Source organism: Zingiber officinale, chromosome 6B (genome assembly GCF_018446385.1).
Source record: "Zingiber officinale cultivar Zhangliang chromosome 6B, Zo_v1.1, whole genome shotgun sequence".
Taxonomy (NCBI): Eukaryota; Viridiplantae; Streptophyta; class Magnoliopsida; order Zingiberales; family Zingiberaceae; genus Zingiber; species Zingiber officinale.
In genome coordinates, this window is record NC_055996.1 from 116477313 (window position 1) to 116493033 (window position 15721).

Consider the following 15721-nt stretch of genomic DNA (forward strand, 5'->3'; position numbering starts at 1 on the left):
AGGTTTTGTACTAAGTTCAATGGGTAGGACTATTTGGAAAACCTTGAAGGCATGGTTACTTTAATGATGTCCTTGTGACTCACCATATCTCAGAAGTTTATCCAAAGAACATCTACTTGTTGAACCCAAAGCTAAACCTGAATCTAACACAAAGTTAAACCAAACCCTTAAAATGAACCTCAATTCATCTCACAATAATTATAGGAGTACCTGATTGAAAATTTAGATCGGGTGAGATGACTAAGGAATTTAAAAAAAAAAATTAAAATTAAATTTGTAACTATAATTAATTCAAATTCTAAAATTAAATTCTTAATTAATATTTTTTTTCAAATGAAATTAATCTCAAAATTATTTGAAAAGAAAACTTTTAAAACATAATTTCAAAATCATTTGAAAAAAAACTTTTAAAAATCATTTTAAAAATCTTTTAAAACTTAATTTCAAAATTATTTGAAAAATATTTTAAAAATCATTTTAAAAATCATTTAAAAACTTATTTTCAAAATTATTTGAAAAAAAACTTTTAAAAATCATTTTAAAAATATTTTAAAACTTAATTTCAAAATTATTTGAAAAATCTTTTAAAAAATATTTTAAAAATCTTTTAAAAACTTAATTTCAAAATTATTTAAAAAAAAAACTTTTAAAACTTAATTTCAAAATCATTTGAAAAAAAAAACTTTTAAAAATCATTTTAAAAATCTTTTAAAACTTAATTTCAAAATCATTTGAAAAAATCTTTTAAAAACTTAATTTCAAAATTATTTGAAAAAAAAACTTTTAAAAATCATTTTAAAAATCTTTTAAAACGTAATTTCAAAATTATTTGAAAAAAAACTTTTAAAAATCATTTTAAAAATCTTTTAAAACGTAATTTCAAAATTATTTGAAAAAAAACTTTTAAAAAGTATTTTAAAAATCTTTTTTTAAAAAAATTTAATTTCAAAATCATTTGAAAAATCTTTTAAAAATCATTTGAAAAATCTTTTAAAAAAAACTTAATTTCAAAATTATTTTTTTAAAAAAACTTTTAAAACTTAATTTCAAAATCATTTGAAAAAAAACTTTTAAAAATCTTTTAAAACTGAATTTCAAAATCATTTGAAAAAATCTTTTAAAACTTAATTATTTGAAAAAGCTTTTAAAAATCTTTTAAAAACTTAATTTCAAAATCATTTGAAAAATCTTTTAAAAATCATTTTAAAAACTTAATTTCAAAATCATTTAAAAAAAAATTTAAAAATCATTTTAAAAATCTTTTAAAAACTTAATTTCAAAGTTATTCGAAAAATCTTTTAAAAATTATTTTAAAAATCTTTTAAAAATTATTTTAAAAATCTTTTAAAACTTAATTTCAAAATTATTTTAAAAATATTTTAAACTTAATTTTAAATTATTTTTCAAATTAAAAAAATAGTTTTCAAATTAAACTAAAAATTAATAAATTAAATTATTTACAAAATCAATCAAATTTAATTTTCAAAATCAGTTAACTGAAACTCATATCACAATTAAAAAAAAACACGTAGCGCCTCCCATACATAGGAGGCGCCCTAGAAAGCGGCCGGAAAACTCCCGCCACCTGAGACTAAGGCGCCTCGGATCATGTCCGAGGCGCCTCCAATGCCTTTATAAGGCACCTTAAACTCCTGTTTAAGGCGTCTTCAATGCATAATATTGAAACGAACAGAAGTGTTTCTGCTCGTTTTCTGTCGACGCCCAGCACGCGATATTCGTGCGATTTCTTCACAATCTAGCGCGCCTTCAACCTATTCCTCCCCTTCTACACCCCACAATGCCTCCTAGGTAAACTCTAATCACTTCCTAGTCAACTTTTACATTTTCCTTGTGCTTATTTTGCCAATTTTTGTGTAAATTCGTTGAAAATAGGAAACGACGTTAAGTAGATTCCAATCCGACTAGAATCCCATCAGCCGACCTCAGATTCCCAACCGAACAACTTAGGGCTACATTTGCAAACTATAAATTTAACCCTATCAAACCCAGATACCTAAATAGACCCTTTTTTAGTCAGTTCTGTCAATCATCGGTCCAGATGATAAAATACTATTAGCTGGACAAATTGGTTTACTGCAGTGATACAGTAAATCATGATTTATGTGCATAGTTCTATCACAACCTTGAAAGGGTTGATTTTAAAAACTTTTAAATTTTTTCTTAAAAATTCTAGGAAAAATAATGATTTTTAAATCTCATTTTTCTTAGAATTTTCAAAAAATGGAATTAGCTTAGGCTCTACCCTAGAAATCATGTTCCCCTATATTTAAGCCAAAGCATCTCACAAACACCTAGGTATACCTTGCTTGTGTTTGCAAAACATAGAATGGTGTGAGATGCATAAGGTACAGTCTGGACTCAAGAATGCTTATTTCTGTGCATCAATATGAGTCTGGGCGTTAAATACTTTATTAACAGTAATCAAGTCAAGTCTTCCAGCTCTAGTCAAATCTAATTGGACTAAATGACTTATCTTGACTAACCAAGTGAAAACTGCTGCCCTCTAGGCAATCAGCAAGTAGCTAAAGGTTAGACAGTTGGTGAAGGAAATGGACATATTAAGCTTATGCATGCTTGTACTTTAGGGCTCTGATACCTGATCAAAAAATTTGAATAAGTTAACAACTTTTAACTTGACTCATGCTTGGACTTAAGGACTAACTAAACTTGAACATAAATTAAATATTTAGTTACTCCCTCTTCATCCTAAGATTTCATAAATTCTTACTCCTATTTTCTTCAAAATTAAGTTTTTTTAATTAAGTACTTTTTCAAACTGAAACTACATTTTCAAAATTTAATGTTTGCAAAAGGCTTAGCTAAGTAACTCAGATAGCAAACTTAGCCATCTTTATGAATTTTTGCCAAGTTACCTATAAGATTCATTCTATATTTAGCTAAAAGTATTAAACGCATTTTTTTTTTACTTGCAAAATTTAACTCATGGCTTTCAAAAAAAATTTTGCTAAGTAAAAGGAGCCTTCAAAATAATTTGCCTCCAAAATTCTTTAAAATCTAGCTAAGTTTTTCTAAACTTAGTTAAATATTCTTTTTCTCTTTCCTCTAAAACCAACTAAGTTTAAAAAGAGGCTAAAGTCATTCTTCAAGTCATCCATAAATTAGCCTTTTTAACTTAGGAGAAAATTATTCCTTTTCAAGTCCTCTTTCTCCCTTAACTAACAAATTTTTCAGTTACAAGCTAAGTATTTCACAAGCATTTTTTCAAAGACTAAATCTGTTTTTTTTCTAAAAACTTAAAACTTACTTTCAACTGGCTTATTTTTTGATATATGACAAAGGGGGAGAGTAGGAAATTCAAAAGTAAAAAGTGTTGCTTTTATTAAGGGGGAGAGTAGGTAATTCAAAAGTAAAACTCTATTTAAATTCAAGAAGGAAGCCCTGTATTAAGGGGGAGCTTCACAAAGTTTAAGTGTTAGCTTAAGTTATGCTTTTATTTGAATTTATATACTTAAGCTTGCTCACTTAAAATCTGTTAATATATTTATGCATTTGTTTTACTTAACTTTGAATTTGGGTTGTCATAATCAAAAAGGGGGAGATTGTTGGTGCGGGAAGCATCCGACGATCAAACCTGAGTTTTGATAATGGAAAAGGATTTAAAGTTAAGGTGTGTTGTGATCTAACGTGCTTGACTAAGTGTTTCAGGAAAGTCCTAACTGTGGTTAGGCAGGTGAAAACCCTAGGGGGTGGTAACCCTAGGTCATAGGGGGTGGTAACCCTATGCGGAAAGTCTTGGTGGGTCGAGTGCTTCAGGCAAAAGTCCTACGGGGGTAACCCTAGGTGGAAAGTCCTGGTGTCGCGAACCAGGTGAAAGACTGGACCAGCCGGGAAGCGGAAGTTCAGCAGAAAGTCCGGAAGCATCGAGCATCGAGCAAAAGTCCAGTCGATCTGGAGGATCGCACTGGCAACAGGTAAATCTCCTGAGTGGAGTAGGTGAGGACGCATTCCTCGTAGAGGGAACAGTAGGCGTCGGGTCGACCTAGGGTTTCCGGTCGGAAATCCAAAGTCAGACCCGGACAGTCTGATGACTGTCGTTCACTCATATTATTATGTTTTATGTGCTAACTTTGTGCTGCAGGGTATATTTGGGATTAATGTATCTTGCAGGGACCAAAGTGCAAAGAATAGCCTCGGTACTGTTCATCCGAGGCGCCTCCATGGAGCTTGGAGGCGCCTCGGGTGCGAGCCGAAGCCAGCTGTAACGCCCCGGCCCAAGCGGGCCCCACTCGGACCGAACCAAGTTTTAACCAAACTCAGCCAACCAACCGGTCTGCGAGAGCACCCAGGGCACCACCTAGCGAGGGAGATTCTGGGATTTGTCTGTGGTGTGATTCATGGTTACACAACGAGGACATTATGTCTTTAAGTGGGGGTGATTGTAATACCCCGGTTCTGAGATTCTGGTTAAGTATGGCTTAAAAGGTTAGATGGTACTATCCATATCACCAAGGTGCACTTTCTTTTTCGGAAGCCCAAACTCAAAGAACTCCAAAGTTAAGCGTGCTTGGCTTGGAGAAATCTGAGGATGGGTGACCTCCTGGGAAGTTTTCCAGGGTGCGTGCGAGTGAGGACAAAGCACGCTGAAAGGACCTCCGGTGGTCTGTGGAGCTAGTCGTCAACCCTATGGGCAATTCAGGTAGCGTTCCTGGTTCGGTTCGGGTGGGGCCCGCTCGAGCCGGGGCGTTACAGATGGTATCAGAGTGACCTTGCGACCGTGAGTGCGCCTGTGGCATGAGCACCCAAGGCACCACCTAGCGAGGGAGATTCTGGGATTTGTCTGTGGTGTGATTCATGGTTACACAACGAGGACGTTGTGTCTTTAAGTGGGGGTGATTGTAATACCCCGGTTCTGAGATTCTGGTTAAATATGACTTAAAAGGTTAGATGGTACTATCCATATCACCAAGGTGCACCTTCCTTTTCGGAAGCCCAAACTTAAGAACTCCAAAGTTAAGCGTGCTTGACTTGGAGAAATCTGAGGATGGGTGACCTCTTGGGAAGTTTTCCAAGGTGCGTGCGAGTGAGGACAAAGCACGCTGAAAGGACCTCCGGTGGTCTGTGGAGCTAATCGTCAACCCGATAGGCAATTCTGGTGGCGTTCCCAGTTCGGTCCAGGTGAGGCCCGCCCGGGCCGGGGCGTTACACCAGCTGTCCAGAATGGTTGGAGGCGCCTTGGAGGAAGCTCAAGGCGCCTTGGACTGGTGCATGGAGGCGCCTTGAGGAAGCATGAAGGCGCCTTGAACATGATAAGGTTCGACCAGTTCAGCCCCTATCTCAGCGTATGACTCGGCCAACATGGAGGCACCTTGGATGACTTTCAAGGCGCCTTGAACACCCTTTATAAGAGGGTTTCGACCAGCAGCTCAGAATAACTCATTCCAAGTGATCCTCTTGCTGCGTGCTGCTAAATCGACGACCCGGAAGTGCTGTGACTTGACACCGACGACCCGGAGCTCCGTTTTTTTCATCCATTGTTGTCGGTATAAGATTTCTGGTTTAAATTAAGCTGTAAATTGTTATACTTGTAAATCTTATCGAGCTTATAGTTGTTGCCTATGGAAAGCGATCAAGGATCACGGGCCTTCGAGTAGGAGTCGATCTAGGCTCCGAACGAAGTAAATCCTCTTGTTCTTTCTGTGTGTTTTTCTTTATTCCGCTGCGTGTTTTAACTCCGATAGTTTTACGAATCGAACGAAATAGCCACGAGCGTTATTCACCCCCTCTAGCGCTTCTCGATCCAACACCCTACACGAAATATGCTTGTTGATCCTTTTACTAAGTCATTGACTAAAGAGTCATTTCATGGACATGTGAAGTCTTTGAGACTTCGAAGAATGTAACAATTGCAAAGACATTTTGATAAATGAAAAATGTCATGATCTATTCAGTGTATATATCTTGGTTACATTCGAATAAAAGTTTTAATAAGCATGTTGGCACATTGAGATTGGTCCACTCACATGGACAATCATCTCTATTTGTTAAGTACAAATAGAGGTAAGACCGTTGCTTATGGGATAACTTATGTAGCTATGAATAGAGACATACCCATAAGTTAAGGTTGCCTTGATAATTGTGTCAAGATGAGATCATTTATGTAATGATTGAAGTAAATGCACCCACCATTTACTGAATCTTCTTAAGACCAGATTAGAATTCATATGTTGAATTCAAAATTAGACATTGGGAATGTCTAGATCAAAATCTGTACGATGTTAAATTTTGGGAAAAACATGCGCTCTTTTTGAAAAAGAGAATAACATCGTAGCATATGATTCATACCACATGTGCTATGGCGACAAGAAGGGTAGTAGGAGAATGAATCCCTGCTTCTCTACTATGTGAGACCATTGAGATTATAAGTTAATCTCGATTTTACCCTAAGTGACTATTTAGCTGTCTACTTAAAGTTCTAATCAGTGTCTGCTACTTTAGCATGTTTCCTATTGGCTATGGATGATTTGGTCTATGGAGCATAACTAGGACAGTGACTGATTAGAATGAATAGATTCTAGCTAAAAAGGAAGATTAAGATTAATTTACATCTGTGACATTTATTCACTGGTACTGGTTACATTTTTAGTTCAGTACATAAAATATAATTGTGAATAATTTGTTTGATTGAAGATGTTGAACATGCTCTTGACATATGGTCAATATGAGGGATTAGAGATGTTCATAATGATGTAAATAATTTAATCTGGGGTAAAAACAAGTCATTTATGTCTTTGATTCGTTCTATGAACATTTATGTCTCTGATTCGTTCTATGGAGCAACTAAGTAAGGTGTGACAATCTTCTTAGCAATTGAATGCTCACTGTGCTTGTTGTCGCACGAACAATTTTCCCTAATGTCTGGAATGGATGTTCTTATTTGGTCTTTGTGACTAAATTTTGCTCTGGTCTTCGTGATTTGATCCTCATAAAGTCTTCGTGACTTATTTGGTCTTTGTGACTAAATTTTGCTCTAGTCTTCGTGACTTGATCCTCATAAAGTCTACGTGACTTATTTAGTCTTTGTGACTAATTTCGCTCTGGTCTTCGTGACATGATCACCTTGTAGTCTATGTGAGTGACATGGTCTATGTGATCATATGGATTGACTTGGACGAATGAGAGATGTTAGACGTTACATCAGTTGCAACGTCAGGAAGATGAAGGAGTGCCCATTCACCTTCATATTCCTCCATTGAAAGCAGCCATCAAGGCATCGGTTGGTAACCGATGTCTTGCTTGCTATATATGATGGCGTCCAAGGCAATCAGATCAGAGGAGCACAACGGAGGTGATCAGAAAGCTTTGCAAGGTGATCAATGAGCAGAGGAGAATAGCCAGTGGTTGGGATTTGGCTCGTGAACTTTGGAGCACTTTCCGACTTCCTCATGATTGTGCTTTCGACAGCGGCTGCCCACATCGACCGCCGACGTCTTCAGTTGTGACTTCGAGAGATCACTGTGAATGATTATAATTACCGTATTATTTTATTTTTGTTTAGTTTCGATTTTCATGCTGTCAAAAATTCTCTACAGTAACTACAATGAAAGGCGAAGGATGGTGGAACATCAGTGTTGAGTGTGTGCGTGCCAGAGAAGAGCGTGTCTTTCCATGTGGAGGCAGGTGAGGTGGGACGACATCACGTCACATGGGGATGAAGATGATCGCGTGGGGGCGAAGACTATCTGCTCCTCCACCTGCGTGGCATCACGTCACGTGGGGCTATGGTCGGAATTTTTTTTTGTTAACCTTCATAATCACAAAAAAATCTAAAAATTTTCAGATAATCATATTTTAGATTTTTGCCCCCATTTGCTAACGTAACAGCATGTTTTATTACTCGAAAATCACTCATTATTTAAATCAAACAGGTTAAATAATATCACTTAAGTCGATAATCAATATTATCAAAATAATCCTGAACCAAATATACCTATGTATTTCATCGTCCTCCGCTGGTCATATTGTGCCTTCGGTATTAATTAGTCAAAGCTACAATTATTCAGCATAATAGTTTCAAGGTAAAATTTAATCTTTAATGACCACTCAGATGATCTCATAACAAGATGATAAATTCCAATCGTAATTTGACTTTCGATTATTACGTGATTGAACCAAATGATATAGGTTTGACCATACAATCCATGTTGTCATTTTAAAGATACGTTTAGGGTGTGTTTGGTTCAAGTTATTATATATAATCTTGGTTATGTAATTATCAGATAATCACATAATCAAGATTATGGGGAATAAAACATAACCAAATGTTGTTTGGTTCAACCTATGTAATGCAACCAAAACTTATTTGTTTGAATATTTTAATAAATACCTTAGTTTAATATTTTACCGTATTACCCTCGGTTATAAAATCAACTATAAATATTATTATTATTATTATTATTTATTTATTTATGTTTTTTTTTACTTTTCTTTTTCTTGTATATTTTTTTACTTTTTTATATATTTTTTTATTTTTTTAATGTTTTTATATTATTTATATTTTATTTTTTATATTTTTTATATTTTAATTTTTATTTATTTTATTTTTTAATTTTTTTAAAATTTTTTATTTTTTTAAAATTTTTTAATTTTTTAAAATTTTTTTAATTTTTTTAAACTTTTTTAATTTTTTTAAAATTTTTTAATTTTTTTAAAAATTTAATTTTTTATTTTTTAAAAAAAATTTAATTTTTTTTAAATTTTTAAAATTTATATATTTTAAATTTTTTTTAAATTATTTATTTTAAAAAAATTTTAACCATTTTTTTATTTTTTTTATTTTTTTTTCTCTTTTTTCCATGTTTTTTTCTTATCGGAGGGTATTTTTGGTAAAAAAAATTCATTAACCCCGGAATCAAGAAAAACTTTAGGGTGCGTTTGATTTGCACCGTTTCCATTTTCATTTTCTGAAAAACGAGCGTTTTCTGAAAAATGATGTTTGGTTTGCGTTTTTCATTCTTGTTTTCTAAAAAAATAGCTTGCGTTTTCTAGAAAAACATAGAATGACAAAAAGTCGTTTTCTGTTTTTTAGAAAACGCGCGTTTTCCAGAAATGAAAATGAAAACGGTGCAAACCAAACGCATGACCCTTTTGCTGAAGTTTTTCGATTCCGGACTGCATGACCCTTTTGCTGATGTGTCGGGCATGGAACATTACTCGGGAATCATCGAATACTTAAACCAAACAAAATTTTTATTGATAACCTTAGATGAATAAATAAGATTATTAAGAATAACCTCGAACCAAACGTACACTTAAGATAATACCCTCTATTTATTTGCAGGTAGGGAAAATTTTTCGTTAAGAATTTTTTTTTATGTTTATTTTATTAAAAATTTAAAACTATGAAAAATATATTTCATGGTGGATAATTTTAAGAGAAAACTTTATCCCTTTACGAATCGGACGGAAAGGATTAAGAATCGGACGTCCTTTTAATGTTTCCAAAAAAAACTAAAGACAGCCGATTCCAAAAAAATAAATACCCTTTTTTAACTTTTGCCTATAATTGATTGTGAATATAATTTAAAATATTAATTCTCATATAATTAGTTTCTATCTACATACAAACAAATTGAATCGAATAGGTGGGAAGGCCTAATTAAGTGATTTGGCTGAATGAGTGATTTTAATAAAAATAAAAATAAAAGGCGATTTTGACTTTTGTATAATTAAATTGTGAGCCATAGCATAACCCCAACAAACTAAATATTACATTTGATCTTAAGATAAAAATTGAGAAAAATATATTTTTTAATATTGACATTTTAAGATATTTATAAAAATTTATCTATTCACAATGTTATCCATCTTAAGATATAGGACTAAACAGAATAATTGTAGTATATATTTTTTTATATAAAAACAATTAAAAAAATTATTAATAAATATTAAAATTATTTTCAGTGTAAAAAAAATAATATTCACATAATTTCATTTAAACTTCATCCTATAGTAAAAGGTTAATTCTAATAAAATAGTAAAATATATAAACAAATTTAATAGAGTTGGTTGGAACATCTAATTAACTGATTTAGTTGAATGATATTGATTGGGTCAAACTACTTGAAAGATATATGCAAATGCCATAGTTAATTCATTTTTATTCTAGTTTATCAACTAAATTTTTTATTAAAAAATTATTCACATTCTATGTATCCATCATCTATTCTAGTATATAATAGTATAAATTTACTTTTTAATAGTGTTTTGTATGTAGAAATTATATGTGGAATTATGATAGTATATAAATTTTAAAACTAATATATATATATATATATATATATATATATATAGTTTTGATACTGTACGCGTCTTCTTATACGCTCCCGTGCGCGTCGCATCTTCTGTTTTTTTTTTTTTTTAAATCCAAGATTTTCTCATCGTTAATTTGCTTTTATATTTTAAAACCTTACTCGCCTCGCCGTTCCTCGCCTCGAGCTCGCCTCGCCGTTCCTCGCCGAAACCTAACTTTTCTCCTCGCCGTTCCTCGCCGAAACCTAACTTTTTCCTAGCCTTCGCCTCGGTGTCGCCTCGGTGTTCCTCGGCCTTCCTCGTTCAGTTGGTGTTCCTCGGTGTTCCTCGGTGTTCCTCGCCTCGCCGTTCCTCGCTCGCCTAGCCTTCGCCTCGGTGTCGCCTCGGTGTTCCTCGGCCTTCCTCGTTCAGTTGCTTGCTTCGGTGTTCCTCGGCGTTCCTCGCCCGCGACGCCGTGCTCCTCGACTCGGTGTTCCTCGGCGTTTGATGAGAGCCACCGACACCGACCCGTCGCCGCGACGCCATCCCTACCACCGTCACTCTATGTGAGAACCCTCCTTATTTTTGCTATTTGCATTTTAAATTTATTTCATGAATTATCCCCTAGCTACTCTGTTGAAACAATCCAACCAGCTAGCATCGGCTTTCATGTGATGTTGCTTGTACTCAATTAACCACAGGATCTCCAAGATCTGCCTTGAGCGAATCCCTTCTTTGTTGCGTTAACTGCCTTATGTGATTATAGGTCTAGCTGTGATCGATAACTATAATTATGCATTGTTTTCTGTATTCGGTTGCTTTTTGAACTACTGTCAATTTCATTGCTACTCTTTCCATCCTGTGGTACTTAGATAGGTTGATAATTTACCTTTTGTCCATTTTTGAACATATTTCTACCCAATTCTTTTCTATTTCTCTTTTCTTGTACTTAATTGTAGTTGGCTGTTAATTGGACTCATGACTACTATTTCCATCCATTTACCTTTAACAATACGTACTCTGGATTTATTGGTTTGGGAAATAGAAGGGTACAATCTATTTTTTACCGGTCATTGTCTAAAAGAACTTTGATTGCGGTGTTTATTATTCATTTAAAATTGAATTGTGACACATTCTAAATTTTATTTTTGTTTGGCTTCTTCTGGAAAATAAATTCCATGGTTATCATTATCTATTGTCTTCTGTTTGATTGCGGTGTTTATTATTCCGGTCATAGTTTTCTACTTCCCATTGTCCATGGTTATCATTATAGTGGTAAAACTTTTGTCATTGTTAGCCTATTTGATTTGTTTCTATGCTGGATGTATACAGACACTAGAATCTTAATAATTATAATTTTTCTCTCTTCTATTTGTTTCTTTGATGTTGAATGTAAACATTTCTTAGTGGCGATGACCACCACATGAGAGCACTGTGATGTTAGATTACTAACTAATTTTTAACTATTCTACCAAACGATAGACTTGTTATATTGTACTTATCAAACCTTCATAATTTAGCAACATCCTTTTCCTTATGTCTATTTGATTTAGAATGTTTTTGTGACTATATGGTGATATGCAGAACTTCACTTCATCTAAATTTGAAATTCCTCAGCAATGGAAGAAAATGATCAGCTATACATTCCCCAAGTTGCAGATGATCGAAAGCCAAAATATGGGATGGAATTCTCATCAATAGAGGAGGCATTTTCGTTCTATAACCAATATGCACGAGAATCTGGATTTAGTGCGAGGATAAATAATAGCAAGAAAAATAAGATGACAAATGAAGTTGTGTGGAAAACATTTGTATGCTTTAAAGAAGGGCATACAAATGATCAACGAAATAAACAGGCAAACGGTGATCAACGGACGAGGGAAAGAGCACGTGGCGAAGTTAGAACTGGTTGTAAGTCAAAGATTTCACTTGTCAAGAAACAAACTGGACCTAATTGGGTTGTCACTAACTTCATGGAAGGTCATAATCATCCACTTTCGACTCCTTCAAAGGTGCATTTACTACGCTCACATCGTAATGTTTCGACAGCAAAGAAAGCATTGACTCAACAGTTTTCAGAGGCCAATGTGCCAACTTGCCAACAAATGCGATTATTAGAGATAGAGTATGGAGGGCCTGAGCTGGTAGGTTGTACAGAAAGAGATATTAGAAACTTTGAGAAACAGTTAAGGGATGAACGAAAGGGTATCGATGCTGAAACACTAATCGAGTTATTTGCATCTGAGAAAGAGAAGAATTCAGCTTTTTTCTTTGATTACGAGACTGATTCAGATAATATATTTAGTAGGTGTTTTTGGGCGGATCATGTATCAAGGACGGCATACAATGTATTTGGTGATGTAGTTGTATTTGATACAACATATAACACCAACAAATATGGATTAATTTTTGCACCGTTTGTAGGAGTTAATCATCATCATCAAACAATTGTTTTTGGTTGCGGCTTTATAAGTGATGAGAAAACTGAGTCTTTTGTTTGGCTGCTTAACAAGTTCATAGAAGCTATGCCTAAAGGTGCACCAAATGTGATCATCACTGATCAAGATCCTGCTATGACGAAAGCAATTGCCCAAGTTTTCCCTCAGACAGTACATCGATATTGTTTGTGGCACATACTGAATAAATTTCCAGATAAATTAGACCCTTTGACTTTTCGTGACTACTACCAAAGCATAAAAAATGTCATTGGAAATTCTACCACACCTGATGAATTTGAGAATTTATGGGAAGAAGTTATCAAGTGTGCTAACTTGGAGAAAAATGATTGGTTGTCTTCGATGTATGAATTGCGACACAAGTGGGTGCCAGCATATTTTAGTCATATATTTTGTGCTGGAATGTCAAGTAGTCAAAGATATGAAGTTTCACATGCATTTTTCAAGAGGTATGTTTCAAATAAGAATTCATTGATGGATTTTATCATCCGTTTCAATAGGGCACTGAGACACCAAAGACACAATGAGTTAGTTGCTGACCATATTGATATGAATGAGATTCCCAGGATTAAGACAAACTGGCCAATGGAATCTCAAATGGTTAAGTTATACACGAAAAAGAAATGGATGGAGTTTCAAAGTGAAATAAGTGAAATTCAATGTTATTATGTGCAACAAGCATCTATGGGAGTTGACTCAGTGGTTTATCATGTGATGAAATTTCAAAGTAGTTCTTCCTCCAAACCAAGGGTGCTTACGCATGACAAACAGAAGGACAATATATTTTGTAGCTGTAGGAAATTTGAGTTCGATGGCATTCCATGCAGGCATATGTTAGCCTTTTTTCGTATCAATCAAGTGTTTCATTTGCCAGATAAGTATATACTCAAACGATGGACACGAGATGAAAAGGTTGGAGCAATACATGCTTTGGGTAAGTAAAATTACATCGATGATCCAGAAAGAGTTTTGATGTCAAGACCTAACTTTTCTCCTCGCCGTTCCTCGCCGAAACCTAACTTTTTCCTAGCCTTCGCCTCGGTGTCGCCTCGGTGTTCCTCGGCCTTCCTCATTCAGTTGGTGTTCCTCGGTGTTCCTCGGCGTTCCTCGCCTCGCCGTTCCTCGCCTCGCCGTTCCCCGCTCGCCTAGCCTTCGCCTCGGTGTCGCCTCGGTGTTTCTCGGCCTTCCTCGTTCAGTTGCTTGCTTCGGTGTTCCTCGGTGTTCCTCGGCGTTCCTCGGTGTTCCTCGCCGTTCCTCGCCTCGAGCTCGCCTCGCCGAAACCTAATGAAACCTAACTTTTTCCTAGCCTTCGCCTCGGTGTCGCCTCGGTGTTCCTCGCCGAAACCTAACTTTTCTCCTCGCTCGCCTCGTGTCTTCTTTTTATTGCATTTTTGGGATTCTGCATCCGTTTCGTCATATGTGTTTTTCTCTGTTTCTCTAGGGTTGCTTCGGCTCCTGGAAAGGTCTTGATCACAGGTGGCTACCTCATCTTGGAGAGGCCAAATTCTGGCATAGATTTCACCACCGCCGCTCGCTTCTATGCCATCGTCAAACCGCTGTACGACGATATCAAACCTGATAGTTGGGTCTGGGTGAGTGGTGCCTTTCCTTTTGTTCTTCGATCACATTATCATATGATGCAAGTGAAAAAGTTCTATCCTTGATTCGCCAATGGGATTTTTTCGGTGAATAAGTAGAAAAGAAAATCTAAACTTGAAAATAGCCATCAACAATATTGGTAATTATAAGTTTCCTTGCTAATTTAGTTTGGGGTGAAGAGAAGTGTGACTGCAATTGCATTGTGTTTGTGCCTAGAATTATATACCAAATCGAGTATTTTCCTTGTTGCAATTGTTTATAGTTTTCGACTGATGAGTGAGCTTCCTCAGTCATGGACAGATGTTAAAGTAACTTCCCCTCAGCTTTCTTGGGAGGCCACATACAAGTTGTCTCTGATAAACTCTATTCTGCAGTGCACTTCTTCAAGGCAAGTACTTTATTGTCTCCTTATTTGTAATGCATCTGTTCGTGCAATCACAAGGCCAGTGGGATTTGATGCAGCCTTATCGATTTTGGTCTAAACATCACGAAATTACCGCTGGACACAGCAACATATTGCCTTGTCGTGGCTGTAGATTTAGTTGGTTCTGTAGTTGATTCTCAATAAAGGTTGATTCTTCACCCTCGAAAGATAATGATCAATGGATATTGCAAAGGTTGCATAGAAATGAGGCATTCTAATACAGGGTAAATTGCTTAGTTCTCTATCAACTTATGTTTTCAGGGACTCAGTCAACCCCTTTGTGGAGCAAGCTGTGCAATATGCTATTGCTGCATCCAAGGTAATACTCTCTGAAAAGCAAAAGGATAAATTACAAAAACTACTTCTACAAGGTATGTGTTTTTCTTTATTTTTTAGATATATAATTTGTACTTTATTAGCTCTTTTCTCTAAGTTTTACACTTCTCCATGCAGGTCTTGATATTACAATCTTAGGAAGCAATGATTTATACTCTTACAGAAATCAGGTGCAAACCTAAGGTTGCAAAAACAGGACTTGGCTCGTCAGCAGCAATGACCACATCAGTCGTTGCAGCACTCCTTCATTACCTTGGAGTTGTTACTCTTCCATTTTCAAGCAGAAGCCAGTTAGACGACAAAATATCTGATTCAGATCTTGATTTAGTACACATTGTTGCCCAAAGTGCTCATTGTTTAGCTCAAGGAAAAATTGGCAGTGGATTTGTTCAAGATTTGCTGAAGTAGTGCTTAAGCTTTTCCAATCGTAGCATCGATGACTGCCCACACTTGATCTTGGCATTCAAGAATTGGTTCCGATGAGCAAATAGGCTGGCTACCAATGATGACATTGTAGGTTGATAAAATAGTGGATGTTGATATTATGAATAATTCAAATGAAATACCTTTTTGTTTGAAATTTATGTATGTTGTATATGATCCTTTCTCAAGAAACTAAAGAGACATAAATACAGTA

The 15721-nt window shown here is 35.2% G+C and overlaps 1 protein-coding gene and 1 long non-coding RNA gene across 3 annotated transcripts; both read left to right on the forward strand.

The window, feature by feature from the left end:
• The first annotated feature begins 11909 nt into the window (after positions 1 to 11909).
• Positions 11910 to 14718, forward strand: LOC121989122 (protein FAR1-RELATED SEQUENCE 5-like). 2 transcript variants are annotated; one of them, XM_042542986.1, is made up of 2 exons: positions 11910 to 14317; positions 14615 to 14718. In XM_042542986.1, the coding sequence occupies exon 1, from the start codon at positions 11952 to 11954 to the stop codon at positions 13665 to 13667; it is 1716 nt and encodes a 571-aa protein (XP_042398920.1). In that variant the 5' UTR covers positions 11910 to 11951; the 3' UTR covers positions 13668 to 14317; positions 14615 to 14718. The 2 variants fall into 2 exon arrangements, with proteins under 2 accessions (XP_042398920.1, XP_042398921.1); XM_042542987.1 differs by having other exon boundaries at positions 14625 to 14711.
• A 63-nt stretch (positions 14719 to 14781) lies between these two features.
• LOC121989123 lies at positions 14782 to 15721 on the forward strand. The gene is made up of 3 exons (XR_006114184.1): positions 14782 to 14894; positions 15010 to 15119; positions 15202 to 15721. It is a non-coding gene; the product is annotated as an uncharacterized LOC121989123 (long non-coding RNA).